This window comes from Danio aesculapii, chromosome 19 (assembly GCF_903798145.1).
Source record: "Danio aesculapii chromosome 19, fDanAes4.1, whole genome shotgun sequence".
NCBI lineage: Eukaryota > Metazoa > Chordata > Actinopteri > Cypriniformes > Danionidae > Danio > Danio aesculapii.
Genome location: NC_079453.1, coordinates 45,659,849 through 45,679,430, shown reverse-complemented (window position 1 = coordinate 45,679,430; position 19,582 = coordinate 45,659,849). Strand labels below are relative to the sequence as shown.

At 34.8% G+C, this 19,582-nt stretch overlaps 1 protein-coding gene across 3 annotated transcripts in view; it reads right to left on the bottom strand.

The window, feature by feature from the left end:
- yrk (Yes-related kinase) overlaps positions 1-19,582 on the bottom strand; it is a 70,847-nt gene that overhangs the window by 23,038 nt on the left and 28,227 nt on the right. For all 3 annotated transcript variants that reach the window (XM_056479310.1, XM_056479308.1, XM_056479309.1), the window contains exons 2-7: positions 14,457-14,493; positions 9,026-9,287; positions 6,071-6,173; positions 3,656-3,754; positions 3,469-3,572; positions 518-667 (exon numbers count right to left, since the gene is read on the bottom strand). In XM_056479310.1, coding sequence (XP_056335285.1) covers positions 518-667; positions 3,469-3,572; positions 3,656-3,754; positions 6,071-6,173; positions 9,026-9,239 — 670 coding nt within the window. In that variant the 5' untranslated portion in view covers positions 9,240-9,287; positions 14,457-14,493. The remainder of the gene's footprint in view (positions 1-517; positions 668-3,468; positions 3,573-3,655; positions 3,755-6,070; positions 6,174-9,025; positions 9,288-14,456; positions 14,494-19,582) is intronic.

The window sequence follows — 19,582 nt, the reverse complement described above, 5'->3', positions numbered from 1 at the left end:
GGAAATGTGCGCTTTATTTTTGACTAATCAAAACAGACATGGTCAGCTGACCAATCAGAGCAGAGATAGCTTATGGAAGGGAGGGGCTTACAGACCATTTTACTTTTTTAAATAAAACTTTTTATTTTTAATTAAAATATATTATTTTATTTTAGATTTTTAGGTTAGTTTAGTTAAATTTGTTTACTCAGCCTATTTTTTGCCACCATTTATTTTTTATCACCATAGTCCTTGAATATATGTAAATAAATATATTAAATCAAAAACATTTCTTTAATTTTGTGTCCAAAGCCAAAATTACACCCTTAATAACGGTTGTTTAAATTATTTTAGATCCACTTTAATCGACTACATGACTGTCTTTCTATTAAAGTTATCTGACATGATCAAGTTTCATTTGTTCTAACACAGTTTATCTGTGACATGTTTTATAATCCTTTTCTAAACCGTAAAGAGTAAATGAACTCTGACAATGTGAGAAATGTTGCGGTGTGTCTGAATAGATGTTCAGACTGACCTGTGTAATGCTCCACCAGCTGCTGAACGGTATCAAACTGAGTCCTGGTTGTGATGTAATATCCACCATTGTCCAGCTTCCTGATCTTATAATGCTTGACGTGATCGCCTTTCGCATCGTCCCAGTCTCTGATGGACAAAGAATAAGCTCCTATAAAGAGGACACACAAAACACACTATTAGACCTCAGTTCAGCTTATTTTGGAGTTAATAATAATAATAATAATAATAATAATAATAATAATAATAAAATGTAAAAATGAAGCAAAAAAAGTTCAGCCTGACTTAGCTTTGAGACTTTGTCTCGGTGATAAAACAACATTATTAATGACAAATCCAATTGATCATTAATAAAGCAATAACAAGTGTTTCATACAGTAAATACAAGGATTCAATGTTTATGCTTATGCAATGAACAAATGAACAAATTCTTTTTCAAGTATTTCCCAAGTACTGTTTCATAAAGGGGCAACGTAGTGACGCAGTAGGTAGTGCTGTCGCCTCACAGCAAGAAGGTCGCTGGTTCGAGCCTCGGCTGGGTCAGTTGGCGTTTCTGTGTGGAGTTTGCATGTTCTCCCTGCGTTCGTGTGGGTTTCCTCCGGGTGCTCCGGTTTCCCCCACAGTCCAAAGACATGCGTTATAGGTGAATTGGGAAGGCTAAATTGTCCGTAGTGTGTGTGAATAAGTGTTTATGTGTTTCCCAGTGATGGGTTGCAGCTGGAAGGGCATCCGCTGCATAAAACATATGCTGGATAAGTTGGCGGTTCATTCCGCTGTGGCGACCCCTGATTAATAAAGGGACTAAGCCGAAAAGAAAATGAATGAATGTTTCATAGAGGGATGATTTCCAACACATTTACTGTATAAACGATATTTAATAATATGATTAATATTGAATGATAACTAATTTCTAATAACTAATTTCATTTCTCTTTGCCATGATGACAGTACATAACATTTATATTGACCTTAAAATGTTTTTTTAAGTAAAAAAGTCTTTATTCTAGCTAAAATAAAAGAAATACTGTTTAAATAATGTTAGACTTTCTCCGGAAGAAAACATGTTAAAGGAAATACTGTTAAAAATTCCCTGCTCTGTCATTTTTCATCATAAGACCTCAGTGTGTCTGGTAAATATTTATTTAGTGTTTCCTCCTGATTAATTTGGATTCAGTGGTGAGAATGAAAAAATGATCAGGAAATGTTCATTCCCTTTAACCTTGAATATGGTATGTGTAATATATGTTTTAGCGCTGTCAAATGATTAATCTTAGTTAAACACGTCATAATATATGCCTGTGCTTATTATGTATATTCATAAATGAACACATGCTATTATAAATGCTTTGTATATTTTGTGTATGTTTGTTATTATTGTATTTGTAAAATAAAGGATAGATAAATTAACATATGCATAATAAATATACACAATACACACATGTATTATGATAAAACACAAACTTGAATTTTGAAAATTGTGAGTAATTGTTGCGTTGGCAGGTGTGTGTGTCTGTGTCTGTCTGTCTCTCTCTCTCTCTCTCTCCCTCTCTTTACATTTGCAGGCCCCGCCTTAGTTACGCAGATGACGTGGGATTGGATGAAGTAACCCAGGATGAATTAATTCGTCCTTTAAAAAGGGAAAACGGGCGTGGGGCGGGAGAGCGAGTTTTGTTGGTGTGTTGTTTTTGAGTTTGGTGTGATATAAAATTATTCTAGTTGCTAAGTGTGTTTCCCGTTGGTGGATAAGCTTTGACTCTGTGTTGTATATCCATCCGTGTTTCCCGTAAAAGGAAATATTTATGAATGAGCTTTATATTGCATATGTATTTACAACTCTTCATTAATAAATTACACTACATAATGTAGCATCATTAGCAACTATCATATAAATAGAACTAACTATTTATATAGACCTCCTCTCCCTCAGTCATCTTTCCATCAAGCTAATTACTCGTGTTGGCGACGTCACCGACCAGAGCGAGAGGTGCCAGTAACGCACCAAAAGGTTTGTTGTCGACCACGGAAAAACAGGAAGAAGAAATCATCATTCTCGCCATCATATGGTTTTACTTTCATTGGCTAGACCCCAACCTCACCAGCCTGATGTACCAAGAAAACGTAAATATTTTACGTTTTGTCAGTTTAGCGGCTAATTCGTACAAATTCGTACAAATTCAGTCGTACAAAATAGTACAATTTTAAAAAGGAGGCGTGGCACCTAACCCCACCCCTAAACCCAACCGTCATTGGGGGGTGAGCAAATCGTACTAAATTGTACAAATTAAATCGTACGAATTCGTACGAATTAGCAAATAAATCAAAAAGTTACGAATTGCCGTGAGATTGTGTTGGCCTCACAGCTCCGTTTGTGTCGGTGGCATCACTTATTGATCCGCGATCGGAAAATGTTGCTTGTGTGGACGCTACTGCGCTACTTCACTAATAAAATAGCTTCGCTACTGAAATGCTATTTGATTTAGAAAGTAGCGGCGCTACCCCTACGCTACTGAGAAATGTAGTTACAGCAGAATAGCACCGCTTTAATTCATGGCCTTAGCAAAAGGCATCGTGCATATCAAAACCAGGCAAAGAAATAGATTAATATTCATCAACATATCCCAGATTTTTAAAGAAAATTTTAGATGTAACCCCATTTGTAATCTTTAACATTTTCATAAGTAACTGTAATTTAATTACACATTTTTTCCTCAGTAACTATAATGAATTATGGGTACATTTATTTTGTAATTAAATTACGTAATGCCGTTACATGTAACTAGTAACTCCCCAACACTGATGATATGTTAATATACAGTATGTTTTAAATGCCAATAACCAGTATATCATCACCCCTATAATTAACTCATTACAATATTTAATTTCTGATTATAATCTAAACCGCTCTATAATAAACCACACCACCAGCATAACTCAATAACTGCACAAACGCACCTTTAGTTGTCTCGCTCTCTCGTATTAAAAATGTCCCTCTGGGGTTGTTTTGCGCCAGCAGCTGTCGTTCAGCATCTTTCCGGCCCATCTTCCCAAAATACCACCTGTGTGGATGAACAAAAAACACATGCCCATCAGAACACACACACCATACCAGAGTAAAGCATAGTGTAGATGTGTAACTCACTCCTCAGCCTGTATGGAGTCCACAGGAGCCACATAGTTACTGGGAATATATCCAGATTTGCCGGTGTCCAGAGATCGAGCTTCCCACCAGTCGCCCTCGCTGCACAAACACACAGAGATGGAAATAAGACTCAAAGAGGGAATACGAGTGTGCGTCTGTGTATTTAAACGAGATCTGATATTGACTTTCTTTAAGGCGGCACACTGAAGATAAAAGCATGCATTTTTTTCATGCACCTGTTATTTTAGCCTTTTTTTGTGTGTGTGTGAATTTTTTTTGTGCAAAATATGACACAACTCTTACATTCATTCATTCATTTTCCTTCGGCTTAGTCCCTTTATTCATTAGCATTCGCCACAGTGGAATGAACCGGCAACTTATCCAGCATATGTTTTACACAGCGGATGCCCTTCCAGCTGCAACCCATCACTGGGAAACACCCATACATTCTCATTCACACACATACTTACCCAATTCACCAATAGCGCATGTGTTTGGACTTGTGGGGAAAACCATGCCAAGACGGGGTGAACATGCAAACTCCACAAAGAAATGTCAAATGGCCCAGTTGAGGCTTGAACCAGCGATCTTCTTGCTGTGATGCGACAGCGATACCCACTGCGCAACCCTATATATATATATATATATATATATATATATCCTTATTTGACTTATATTAAAATTGCATTATTATTATTTTTGAATATGTAAATGTTTTGTGTACAATATAACTTGTAATATTTTAAAAGTAATGTTTTTTTGTGCGATGTATGAAAGAGATCTGCTGTAGTTCTCTCTAATATTTGTCTTTATTCATTTATCATCTGTAAACCGTAATATTCGTGCAGTGCAGTATTGCTTATACACATTAGAGCAGCAAAAAAAGCACAGAAGAATGTGAAGAAATGGCGGGAATTGTCTGAGGAGTCACTAAAAACTGATAAAAGACACTGACTGTGCTGTATTCACTTCACTTTTGTGGCTTGTTGCCAGTTAGCGGTCAAATACATATGTCGAAATGCTCATCTTGCTGTGTATTCATAAACAGTGAGTTACATATAAAAGTTAAAACAATTTAAAGACATTATCTGTTTGTTATAACTTGAAATGTGTTAAAAATATCTTAAAGAGATGGCAGCCTAATAATACAGTTTATGTTGTTAATATTAATCAAATAAAACAATTACACGAAAATTACATGAAAACGATTCATTGTTTTTTTTAATTTCTGTAGAATGTATTTATGATCAATTTAGAATCCATATATATGATATTTATATTGATGTTTATTTATAAATGTTAGTGCTAGGCAAAGATTAATCGCAATATAAAATAAAAGTTTGTTCTGACATAAATAATATATATGTGTGTGAGAAATATATATATATATGTGTGTATAAATAAATGTATATATTTTATGTATATATGATACACATAAACTATACAAAACAATTTTGTAACAGATATTTAAATAGATTTTAATAATTTGTATCATATACATATATTTTATATCTAAATATAAATAAACATTTTCACAATTACACGCATACATGTGTGTATATATATATATATATATTTATATATATATATATATATATATATATATATATATATATATATATATATATATATATATATATATATATATATATATATATATATATATATATAGCCATGGCTGGGTCAGTTGTTGTTTCTGTCCGAACACATGCGCTATAGGTGAATTAGGTAAGCGTAGTGTATGTGTGTATGTCCGGTTCCTCCAGGTTGGGGGTTGAGCGTTGGGCTAATGACCCACCTCGTAAAAATTTGATGTTACGAAACCCCAACATGGTGCAGCTAAATATCAACTTCAATATAAATGGCCCTGGGAGCAAATAAGTGTGTGTGTGTGTGTGTGTGTGTGTGTGTATATATATATATATATATATGTATATATATTCTGAAGTTTTTTTTACAGAGAAATAAGTTTATACATTATTTGCCTGATTATATACACCATACAAACAACTGATTACATAAATTAATTTAATTCATCATTCATGTTTTTGTCTGCAGTATGTTCTGAATTATGTAAGCAAAACATGAGCAAAAAAATCCCCTCTGTAAACAACCTTTGACTCTAATTAGTCCAAACAAGAGAGCGAAATAAACAATAATTTTGAACCTGACTTCATCCAATATTCAGGCTTTTGAGCAAAAGATGTATGCCAATTAGCACAAAACTGAATAAATATGTCTAGTTATAATTGTCTCATTTGCATATTTAAATCTAAGACTTTACAAAACATGTTTGCAATTCTTAATTTTATCAATCAACTATGGAAATATGATGAGAACAGTTTTTTTACCCCATTCACATGCAGTGTCTCTCCTTATTAAAAATAAAGTCACAGCCTTCATCTTTAAACTCACGTGTTGTTGATAATATGAAACTTTTCTCCTTTCTGGAAGCTCAGATCATCTTCGGTTCGAGCATCATATTCATAGAGGGCTATAAAGAGCGTCACGCCGCCTCCTGAACAAACACAAAGCACAAATTTGTTTTCTGTGATTAAACCATACACACTTTTAAAGGAACACACCACTTTAAAAAAAAAGGCTCTTTTTATACTTCCCTTAGAGTTAAATGTTGAGTTGTAGTATTTATGAATCCATTCAGACAACATACGGTGTCCTGACATTTTATTCTACCCATCAGATTATTTTATTTGAATGGTTCTGAGGTTGGGGTTAGGGATTAGGTAGGTTAGTGCGATATTACATCTTCATATCACACTACGCCAAATTAAAATTTACACTGGTATCAAAATTTGATGGGTAGCATATTGCGTCATCAAAATGTGCTACCTACTTTTTAAATTGGAGGTAGGACAATCTGACAAGGTAGGACAAATCGACAGAACACCGGATCTGGTGGGAGAACTTTTAGCTTAGCTTAGCATAGTTCATTGAATCAGATTAGACCATTAGCATCTCGCCCAAGAGTTTTGATAATTCTCTTATTTAAAGCTTGACTCTTCTGTATTTACATAGTGTACTAAGACTAACAGAAAATGAAAAGTTGCTATTTTCTAAGTCAATATGGCTATACTCTCATTCTGCTGTAATAATCAAGATGTTTTGGGACTGTACCAAGGATGTAGAGGGTGCAGTAATATTATCTTATAATATTATGATAGCACTATATTAGCCTATAAAATAGCTTCTTTTCTTTTTCCCTCAGTCTTAGTAAACGATGTAACTATGGAGGAGTCAAGCATTAAATAGGAAAATTATGTAAACTCTTTGGCCATTTTTGAGTGAGATGCTAATGGTCTAATCCGATTCATTGATCTATGCTAAGCTAAGCTAAAAGTTTTCCCGCCAGGCCTGGAGATCGGCTGAATGGATTCAAAAATGGTAAAACTCCTCTGTTTAACTCTAGTGGAGTTATAAAATGTTTGTTTTTTTAAGTGAGTGTTCCTTTAATATAAAACATTAAAGATACACTCCAAGTGAAGCATGTTATTTCTTTAAATTGGAAAAAAAATGGCCAGTGGATTAAAGAAATGACTAGCAATCTTGTTCTGGAGAAGCTGACATACACTGTTAAAGGAAAATTACAATTATTATAATAATATTTTATAAAATATGGACTCCTTTTAACAAGGTGGACCATGCAACATTTTTTGATGTTTGAGCTTTCAAACCCTGTCGGTGTCTCATTGTATTGTTCTGATGTCTCACATTTCAGCAACAATTAACAAATTTGTTGAACCAGCACACACTGGAAAGCTGTGAAATGCATGGTCCAAACATATGTGTTAAACATTGTTATTATTGATTTATTTTTGAATTATTTATTGTTATTATTTGAGTTTATGTAATTTATTTATATATTTATTTTCACCCTTTTAACCACTTGTTGGATTCCAGATGTTTCAACATTTCATAATATTTTTTGTTTACATATATGTTTTATATTTTGCTTATTTAATTTAACTCTTTATTTTATGTTGTGTTTTTTATGCATATTGCTATTGCTAACTAAAATCAATAAATATATTTTGGAAAAAAAAAACATTAAAGATATCCAACTTTTTTAGTTAGCACATCATCTCCGCTGTCACCACTAGCTTGCATGGTTCGGGATCTGTAGAGCTGCGCATCATTGGATTTGGTCTTCAATATTTGGACTCTTAGTAGTGATTATTGAACCACACTGAACTGAGCTAAACTGAACTGAACTGAAACACTACAAACTGAACTAGACTGTTCCTATTTACTATGACCTTTTATGTGAAGCTGCTTTGACACAATCTACATTGTATAAGCGCTATACAAATAAAAGTGAATTGAATTGAATTGAATCAGTTGCAAGCTGTTTTTGTATGGTCATAAACAATACAGTCTCATTATTGTATCTAAGGTTTCTAGGAAACCTTAAAGCCACTTATTTTTAAACCCTTTTACATAAATATTTAGTATTTTATTATTTATTATCTGTACTACAGTTAAAACAGACAAAAATGCACAGATTGCACACAAACCATCTATAGTAGATGTATTAATACACACTGTAATAAATATCTGATAATGAACAGTTTCCATATTTAGTGATTCACAAGTGTTTACTGTTTATTCACGGTTGTGAATCGCATTATGGGATGTTGATCTGTGCTCTGTCGACTTTAGATGTTGAAACTTCAACTCTACAGTTTAACAAAGTGATTTCTTTTGACATTGTAGTCGTTTGAAATAATATTATGCATAAGAAATAATAAATAAAGGAGTAACTAAAATGTACTGGCAGCTTATTACAAAGTATGTAGCGTAATATACAACACCAACCCAGACAATAAAGCACTTTAAACCATTAAAAATGTTCATAAGAGTCACTTTTTTTAACTTTTCAAGGTTAAAATTGTTGGAAGAAAGGTCAAGGTCCCATAATAAAATTCAAAAGCATAAATAAATGGGGAAAAATAGAAACAGAAATCCCAAAATACTGAAAACTGCTAACTTTCTTCTTTATTTCTATATGAATATTTCTGTCTCTTTGTGTTGATATGTATGTATATGCTCATATGAGCTCCTGTAAACCACAAACAATTGGTGAATAAACTCATTCTGATTTGGTTGTTGCTAGATCGGATGTGGTTGCGGCCGGAAGTTAACGAGAATTATTTATATTATTAATAAAATTTCCCATTTATTGTATTTGATTAACGTCTACCCCCACCCTAAACCCAACCGTCACAGTACTGTAAAAATATTAATTATTGTTATACAGTGTCATTAAAAAATGTTGCTATATTAATGTGCATATCGCACTTCTGGCCGGCTCTAGACTTTACCTTCTGATTTTGATCTGAATGAAACACACACCTGTGAGTCCCGGAGGACGTGTCGGGTTGATGATGGACGTTGGTGGAGTAAGTGGGTTTGAGAAATCATTGAAGTTTGGGATTCCTGAGTTAAATGTGGGATCGGGGATGTAGCGGGACGGTTCTGACGCCTGCGTCCCATTGAATGCGTCGCAGGAGTTTTGGTTCGACACAGCTTTACTGGCCTTCCTCTGCTTACAGCAAGCGCAGCCCATAATATCTGATGTTCTCAAAGCACAAAGCTCATCACCCTGGAAACAGAGCTTCAGCCCATAGAAACAAGATAAGGAGAAATTCATTAGATGCAGTGAGGTTTCTGATGGTGTTTATCTAATGCAGTGACTTTAGTTTTTAGGTGTGGCTTTATTTATAAACAAAGAAACAAGGCGTCATGGTGGCTCAGTGGTTAGCACTGTTTCCTCACAGCAAGAAGGTCGCTGGTTCGAGTCCTGGCTGGGCCAGTTGACATTTCTGTGTGGAGTTTGAATGTTTTCCCTGTGTTGGTGTGGGTTTCCTCCAGGTGCTCGGGTTTCCCCCACAGTCCAAACACATGCGCTATCGGAGAATTGATTAACTAAATTGGCCGTAGTGTATGAGTGTGTGTGTGAATGTGAGAGTCTATGGGTGCTCCCCAGTACTGGGTTGCGGCTGAAAGGGCATAAAACATATGCTGGATAAGTTGGCGGTTCATTCTGCTGGAAAATAAATGAATGAAACTAAGAAACGAAAAAACCTGCAAGATTATTATGCTTGTTTGCAGGACTGCTCAATGACTGACATTATTTCAGTATTGCATTATTAATAATTAATAACCTGATTATTATTTAATGAGGTATTTGAAAAAATATATATAAAGTTTGCTATTATTTTTGTATAAAAACTCTAATAGAGACAAAATTCTAATATTCATTATTTTTCCTTTGGCTTAGTCCCTTTATTAATCTGGGGTCGCCACAGCGGAATGAACCGCCAACTTAACCAGCATATGTTTTATGCAGCAGATGCCCTTCCAACTAAAACCCATCACTGGGAAACACCCATACACTCTCATTCACACACATACACTACGGACAACTCAGCTTACCCAATTTACCTACAGCACATGAGTTTGGACTGTGGGGGAAACCGGAGCACCCGGAGGAAACTACCAAAATCTATCTACATCATGCCTGGTTCTGCTCATAGATACCCCGTCGGGCACGGTGTAGATAGATTTTGGTAGCCCGACTGAAAAAACCATAGTTCCGGTATATCGGAAACCAGATTTTGTGAGTCCTTCAGCAACCTTCTTGCTGTGAGGCGACAGTCACCCACTGCTAAAATGTCACTATTTCACTGTTAAATATATATTTTTTTTAAATAATCATTTGGCAGTACAACCGTTCATTTAAAATATGAATATTTATGGCTTTCTTAATTTCTAAACTTTTAAAAATATCCCTCAGGTGCATATCTTTGTCTTTAACTTTTCTTTTATTATTTAACTTGCCCAAAATGTGTGTTTATTGCATTTCAATAGTCCACCATTGCCGTTCATTAATTTAATTTACACTAGATACAAAATATAGATACACTTCAGGTCTTTAAGTATAGAAATGTCTTTGAAATTGAATGAGTGAACTTATATATTAAAACACTATAATAATTCATCCCAGTGCTATTTGTGATTAAACTCGTCTAATAATTAATTTACCCAACATTTTTATTATTAAATATATTAATATTAATAATAATAATAATAATAATAATAATAATAATAATAATAATAATAATAATAATAATAATAATAATAGGAGTTTGCATGTTCTCCCCATGTTCAAACGCATGCGTTATAGGTGAAATGGGTAAGCTAAATTGTCCTTCAAGAGTTCACACTTAGCTGATAATCAATAAAGTGTATTTGGCATGCTGTCCCGGGAGAGAGCCCTGAGCTCATAATATCCTCGAGCCCAGGGCTCCCTCCCGTTAGAAGGGCGAGAGCGGAGTTCGAGCTCAAGTAGGTCTCGAGGACTCCCCTGCTTGTCGCCGCGTGAAAAGTGTAAACTAGGGTTGTATTTGGTGATAATTTGGTTTAGTCGATTGGCTATAGTTTATGTTTTTGGACGGTGGGAGGAAACCGGGGGACCCGGGGGAAACCCACGCGAACACGGGGAGAACATGTAAACTCCGCACAGAAACACCAACCAGTCCGATAGGAGGGGGGGGGGGGCTTCAAAACGAAGATAACTGGAGTGAAAAACTCTGGTTATTTATAATGCTTCCGTAATCATCTAATTGGTCAGATTACGGAGCTAATGAGGAGCCAGCCGTGTTGATCATAAGCATGTGATCCTCTCGAAATTAGTTTATAAATAAACCACACGTAGTGTATGTGTGTAAATGGGAGTGTATGGGTGTTTACCAGTCATGGGTTGTAGCTGAAAGGGCATTTGCTGCGTAAAACAAATACTGAATAACAAAGGGACTAAGTTGCAAAGAAAATGAATGAATGAATGAATTATACATTAAACACTATAATATTTAATCCCACTGCCAATCTAATATTTAATTTACCCAAGAATTTTATACACAAAAAAAATGTAAATATATTATTAGTAATAATATTAATAATAATGATAATAATAAGAGTTTGCATGTTCTCCCCGTGTTGGCGTGAGTTTCCTCCGGATGTTTCGGTTTCCCTCACAGTCCAAAGACATGCGCTATAGGTGAATTGAATAAACTAAATTGGCCATAGTGTATGCGTGTGAATGAGTGTGTATGGGCCAGTTTTGTATAAACAGTATAACAGTAAATGAATCTTCATAAGCAGTGGATTATTCAAAGGTCTAAATTCTAAAAATGAATGCACCAACGCTCGTGAAATAACTTTTTTGTGACAACGTTATTGTTTCTGGGAACCATAACCTTTTTAAAACCAGCGTATCTGGGTTAAACCATTGAGCTTTACAATGCACACCACAGATACTGTAGCTCATTTTGTTGACGGTGTCTGGTTTATAATAACCAGCTTCTCATTAAAAGAGGATGAAGATGGTTAGCACGTGTTGCCTTATAAGTCATAGTGAATGGTTTGTTAATAACGAGAATTATACCTAAAGTGTTATCCACTTCATTTGTAAAGCACGTAATGTAATTATGTTGACTTCAGTAACTGCGAGCAAATTACACAAATTAAAATGAGATGCATTACATGTGTTCCTAGAAAATGTAACGTAATTAGATTAGGGCTGCACAATATATTGTTTCAGCATTGATATATGTTGAGTCTGGATTATAGTTTATTAATTGCATTCGTTTTTGAGGTCTGAGGATTTTAAAAGCCTCCAGAATTAAGACATTGCACCATTTGTAATAACAATTGTTTTTATTGCATTATTTATTCAATGAAGACTATGCAGTATTATTTTTAAATGTGATTATTCAATTACTGTACCTGTACTTTACTGTCAACAACTGTACTGCACTGTTCCTGAATGCGGTTAGACTACTCAGAAAACCGTAAAGCACTGTTTATTTCATTTGTAACTTTGTTTTCTATTGTATTTATCAATGATCATAGATTTTTTACAAATATTTTATGCATGATTCACTCCCCTACATCTTGAGATATTGAAGTCATCTGGTGAACTTGTATTCATATCACAATATACACCACCGGTCAAAAGTTTGGGGTCAGTTTTTATTAATTTTGTTTATTAATTTAAATAAAATTATTTTGTTCATCAAGGCGGTAATTATTAAATGTAATTTTTTTTCTTTTAATTGTTAAATACTTATTTATTAAATTAATAATTTATTAAATTATTTATTACTAATTGTATGTGGTTTCAAATTAAATTATTACTCCAGTGATTATTGCTTTTATTACTAATACCACTAAAAATAATAATAATAATAATAATAATAATAATAATAATAATAATAATAATAATAATAATAATAATTATTATTATTATTATTATTATTATTATTATTATTATTATTAATATTAGAGTGATTTCTGAAGGATCATGTGACTGCAGACTGGAGTAATGAAGATGAAAATTCATCTATAAAATCATTGGAATAAATGATTAAATTAAATGTTAAACTACTTTTGAACAGTTATTTTATAGTGCAATAACTTTGCATAATTTTACAATGTGTACTGTATTTTTGATGCAATAAACGCAGCTTTGGTGAGCAGTAGAAGCTTATTTTAAAACATTTATAAATCCTACTGACCCCAAACTATTGACCGGTAGTGTATATGACAGTAAAACAAAATGTTTCGATTTTTCCAATATCGTGCAGCCCTAAATTAGAATACAGCCAACTCTGATTATTATTATTATTATTATTATTATTATTATTATTAGAGCTGCACGATACTGTAAAAATGCTGTTTTAATCAGCTATGTTTTAAAAACCCTTTATTAATTTATTGATATTAAAATAAACAGGTAAAAGATATTCTTCAGATCTAATTAATTCTAATTCAGAGTAAAAACCGCTGTCAAAATGCAAACGTTTAATTTTTAAAACACTATAGGCCCTATATACACCTGTCGCACAAGGTGCACTTGTTGCTATTTCCAGACCAGCGCAGCCCTAATTTTCACGTTTAGCACAGAGCTGGACTTTAGAAATATGTAGACTAATGGAACTAATTAGACTAATATGTAGACTAATTCCAACGTTTCCTTACTGCATGAAAGTAAAGGAGTAAAGTAAAGAGTAAAGGTAAAGTGAAAGTAAAGGCCAACTGGAGGAGGCTCATTCTTTATCCTCACGCTACAGATGCTCTGTTTAACTGTTTTCTCGCTAGTGAAGCGTTCAGGTTTTCTATTTACAAACTCCGCCATGTAAATAGCAAATGCGCCATGACGTGACGCAACTGACTCTTAAAGGGAATGAGAGATGAGCCTCTGTTTGGTTTAATGCACATTATGCTCAAAACACACCCATAACCCATTAGGAGAATAAGCACAACCCTGTTAGACCATGCGCCGTGGCGCAAACCGTATTTTTCTATTCTTAAAATAGCAAAAGTGGATTCAGACATGCCCTTAATGCTTTTGCACTCTGTGCTTTAGACTTTGTGCCTAGATCATTAAAATAGAGCCCTAAGAGTGAGTGAAAACCTCAGCAGATATTCTGACTCTGATTGGCTGTTGTCATTATAAGTATTTATTTTCAGCTTTGGGCTACAGCCAATAGTAGAACAGCAACTACTGAGGAGGCGGAGATAAAGACAGCAAGGCACCATCTGATTGGTCAAATTTACATAAACATCCAATGCATGTAATAATGATATTTTTGTGATATATTGTGCAGCCCTAATTATTATTACTATATTTAACTTATTGTGCACCAATTGCAAGAAATCCAACACAATAACAATACTTAAGTGTGAATGTAATGGATGCAGGAACAGATTCTCCTCTCACCAGATCCTCAGATCAGCTTTCCATACACAGCATCATTCTAAAGAGAAAGAAAAACACAAACAACACACATTTAAGAAGACGAGAAAGTGCAAATGACTTCTTATTTTGTGACTTAACACTTTTTTTTGCGCTGCTTCCTCTTTCTTTCCTGTCTAGAGAAAGGGAAGTTCTCTGTTCAAATTCCCCCTTGAAAATCTACGTGTGTGTGTGTGTTTGTGTGCAGCGTCCACTCGTTCAACCAAAAACCATGTCCTGTATTTCTATCACACTGACCATCAGTGGATCAACAGGATGCCAGTTTTTGCGAGCGTTTCCTGTCCGGCCCACTAAAACCTCCCCCTCATTTCCTGTTCAGAGGGTCCAGCTGCAAATGGGGCACAACATACACAACCTTGAGACAATCGTTTTTCTTTCTGCCACATGAAAATATTGCAAACTCGCTCCAAGATGCACATAAACACCCCAACAGAGACACATGAGCAAGACGTCACGCTTAACAAATCAGCAAGCCTTTCTGTTCAATAGGTGTGCTGGAGAAAACAATAGAGGAATGTCCACCACCCATGCCTATTGTTTCCATTTTTATCATGTCTCTTCAAGAATTTCCCATGATGCTTCATTCATATCTTCAGCCTGTTATGCATGAATTACGGATAAATACTGCAGTGTTTAAAATATATTAGTGGATGCCAGTATTTAGCATTAAAAATATGGTAATGACTGCAGAATTAATTTCTAATTTTACAGTAAACCACCGTATTTCATTCATTTATAATGTTAATACACCAATGCTTTGAAGTACTAACATCTACATGTTATATTATCTGTTACACAGACGTAAACACAAGCATATGAGAAAGTCTTATAATGAACCAATGCTTATATCAAAAATATTTTGTAATATTTAAATAATGTGTAATGCATCACAAATCTCATGGTTTGGATCACGTTATGGTCATATGGTCGTATTTAGTCATGGATTGGACCATTTTTCGGATCAGCCAAAAAAGGGAGGAGACCAATTTAGTTTGCTTTCCATTTATTACAGAAGCACTCCTGCAAGACACTTTTGGTTTTAACAAACAGAACTTAGAAGCTGTAATTTTAATAAAAATTAAATGAAGAAATAATCAGCTGAATAAAAATAAAATATTCAGTACTGTGTAAAATTCACTGTTACTCCTACTGTTGCTGATGACGCTAAATGTGGAAATCTAACATCACCATTTGTACAATTCATATTTTTAGTCTCATTTTCATTAAGTGATTCAGATATTCACTCATAAAACTTCATGTTTCATTGCTAGATGACCATTTTTGAAGAATTATTCAGTGGATTTTTTTGATGGCCACCTATTGGTTAAATAATCTAATTGCTGACTACAACTTTCATTTTTGAGCGTCAAGTTAAATGACGGTGATTTTAAGCTTTACCATAAACATCAGTGGTTTTATCTAAATTATAAACTGTTCTCCCAGCACTTCTGTGTTATCTGACTGTTTGTAACTTCTTAACTAACTCTAAAGATTTAAACCTGAATCTCTTTTCAAACACAGATTTGAATGCAGAGATTGGAGTGATTAATAAACATATGCAAATCACTATCATTTATAATTTATGTTGCGTGGGTGTTGAGATCCCGATCTTTTAATGATCGTGCAGCTTACACTGAATGCATTAATGCAGGCTAAACAAGCAGTGACCACACTTTAAATAACCTACCACAACTTCTTCCGTCATCATTATATTTTACAGGAAAGCCTAAATGCTTTCATACATGTGATTTGAATGACGCGAGAGGCGATCTCTCTGCAATTGTTACAAATTTAGGATTAATATACATAGAAAAAAAAAACAATTATTAATCTGTGGGTTGCGTGTGTTCCGAACCCGTGATCTACACCCCTAACACTGACAATTACAGTAATGGAATAAACATTATTTATCAACATTAGATGTAACATAAAATGCTAATGTACATTACTAATGGGAAAAAACCTAAAAAGCACCATAGCATGTCAACAAAAATTGATTCTTTTCCTTTATTAAGTTTAAAATAGAGTGTATTGTGTACTAGAGATTGTACGGTTGTAGTTTTTGTTAAGTCACATTATTATTTAACTTGTTATTTGTTGGTATGTTTTTTTTTTATTTCTTTATACAGTATGTGTATAAGTTGATACTATGTATTAGGGCTGGGCGATAAATCAGTATCAGTGTTTATTGACCGTACACCATTGTCAATAAGGATAAAAAAGTTCTTAATGAAGTTTCGGTATGAAGCGTTATAGTTTTAATAAAATGTGGCTGCTGAGCCCTGCCTTGGAAGGAATGTCAATAAGCTTAGGGCTTTTACAATTGAGGAGCGCGCTTTGTGCCCACAAATAGTGTGACAAGCAAAAATAAATGGTTAAAAACAGTTCATGGTTGCCAAGTTATGAGAGACATCTGAGGAGCGGGAGCGCAAAGCGCATTGAAAATGCTGAAGGAAACCTCTCACTCTGGCTTTTCATCTGCTTTTAGCAACCCAGGCTCATTCTGAAAACGTACCCCCATATACATTTCTGGAGACAGCAAAATACATTCCAGGAGGCATGAATTTTTGCAGTTTTTGTTTTCGCAAATCCACCAGAGGCCGCTGTGTACGCTTTTTCAGATCTCAAATTTCTACAGCAAGTGCGATTCACACCTGCTGTTCTCATGTAAATCCACCACAGGCTGCTGTCAACTGACTAATTGACCGACTGACTGACTGACCGACTACCCACCCTCCTCCTTCCCTAAACCCAACCAATAGTGTTTTCAAAAGCATCAATTGACCAACCCACCCACCCACTTCCTTAAACACAACCGACAGTTTTAAAAAGCAATCCAGAAAAAGGAAAACCCCTGATTTTTACCACATTTTCACCCTGTTATTTACTGGTTATTGAAATTTTTTGTCTTACCCTCTTCTGGAACCGTTCTTTGCTGGACTTGAACCCCGCTGACGTATGCGGCAAGCCACTGGGCAAATTGGTAACAGCATAAAAGCTGATCATACGGAGGTAAACGTTCAGCTAGTAAGTGCGAAAATATAATATACAATAATTGGCTGCAGTGTGAATGAGTGTGTATGGATGTTTTGCAGTGCTTGATTGCAGCTGGAAGGGCATCCGCTGTGTGAAACATATGCTAGATAAGTTGGCGGTTCATTCCACTGTGGTGATTCCTGATGAATAAAGGGACTAAGCTGAAGGAAAATGAACGAATGAATGTTGGTAAATTAAAATAAAGTGGTTAAACTAATTTATAATAATATTTCTAAATGGATTGTAAAACAATATTCAATAATTGTCGATACCAAATGATATTAAAGATAAAATCGTGATCATTTTTTTCTGTATCGCTCAGCACTACTATCTATACTTTTTATAATAGAATTGTTTGTCTTTTTTACTGTAATTTGCTATAAAATTCATAAATAAAAAGTGTCTCACAGGGAGTTCTGGGAAAAAGTACATTTACGTTTTTTACCATACATATTTAGAACCTTTCTGTTAACCAGGTTATAGACTGTTACTGTAGCTTTTTTACGATTGAAATCACTGCCGTTTTTTTTAAGTGAGGCTCTTATTTTCTGTTCAGATGATCATATGTCATCCGATATGGTCATGATCCACAAACAGAAAAATTAATTTTAATGTGAAAGGAATTAGCAAATACTCTTCTAATCTTCTCTCACTGCATGACACAATATTTGCTGACTTAATTGAATGAAAGCAAATGACTATAGCTGAATAATAAAGCTAGCTCCAGTGTCTGTTGAGAACTGGGCATACAGGGAGAGCAGGTTTGGGGAGAGAAACCAGAAACGCATTTTGACACTTCAACATGACCTGGAGAAAAGAAATCATAACATACTAAACACCTTAATTTTGCAATTAGAGTTTAAAAGCATGTGAATAAGCCAAATAAATGATAGCGAGATGCTCCTTTGGTGAACACTTTTGCTTTTTGTTGACATTAATTTGATTTTCTGTCTCTTTAATATGAATGAATTGAATAAAATTATGAAATTGAATTGATGTTAGCTGACTCTTTTAGACTGAGCTCAAAGTTATATGTTAGATAATGCATTTACTAACAGGAACAAACAACGAAAAATACATTTACTACTGTATTTATTCATGTTTGTTAACATTAGTTATGTTCAAACCGAGCATCAGAATGTAGAAGAAAGGTGATTTAAGTGACTTTAAATGTGGCATTGTTGTAGGTTCCAGACGGGCTGGTCTAAGCATTTCAGAAACTGCTGATCAACTGGGATTTTCATGCACAACCATCTCTAGGGTTTACAGAGAATGGTCTGAAAAAGAGAAAATATGCAGTGAGCGGCAGTTCTGTGGGCACAAATGCTATGTTGATGCCAGGGGAGAATGGCCAGACTGGTTCCAGCTGATAGAAAGACAACAGTAACTCTAATAAGCACTCGTTACAACCGAGGTCTGCAGAAGAGCATCTCTGAACACACCACATATCGAACCATGAGGCGGATGAGCTACAGCAGCAGAAGACCACACCGGGTGCCACTCCTGTCAACTGAGAACAGGAAACTGAGACTACAAGTCGCACAGGATCACCAAAATTGGACAATAGAAGATTGGAAAAAGGTTGCCTGATTTGATGAGTCTCGATTTCTGCTGCCACATTCAGATGGTAGGGTCAGAATTTGGCATCAACAACATGAAAGCATGAATCTATCCTGCCTTGTATCAATGGTTCAGGCTGGTGGTGGTGGTGTAATGGTGTGGGGGATATTTTATTGGCACACTTTGGGCCCATTAGTACCAGTTGAGCATTGTATCAATGCCACATCCCACCTGAGCATTGTTCCTGACCATGTCCATCCCTTTATGACCACAGTGTACACATCTTACATATAACACACCATGTCATAAAGCACAAATCATCTCAGACTGGTTTCTTGAACATGACAATGAGTTCACTGTACTCAAATGGCCTCCACAGTCCCCAGATCTCAATCCAATAGAGCACCTTTGGGATGTGGTGTAACGGGAGATTCACATCATGGATGTGCAGCCGACAAATCTGCAGCAACTGTGTGATGCTATCGTGTCAATAT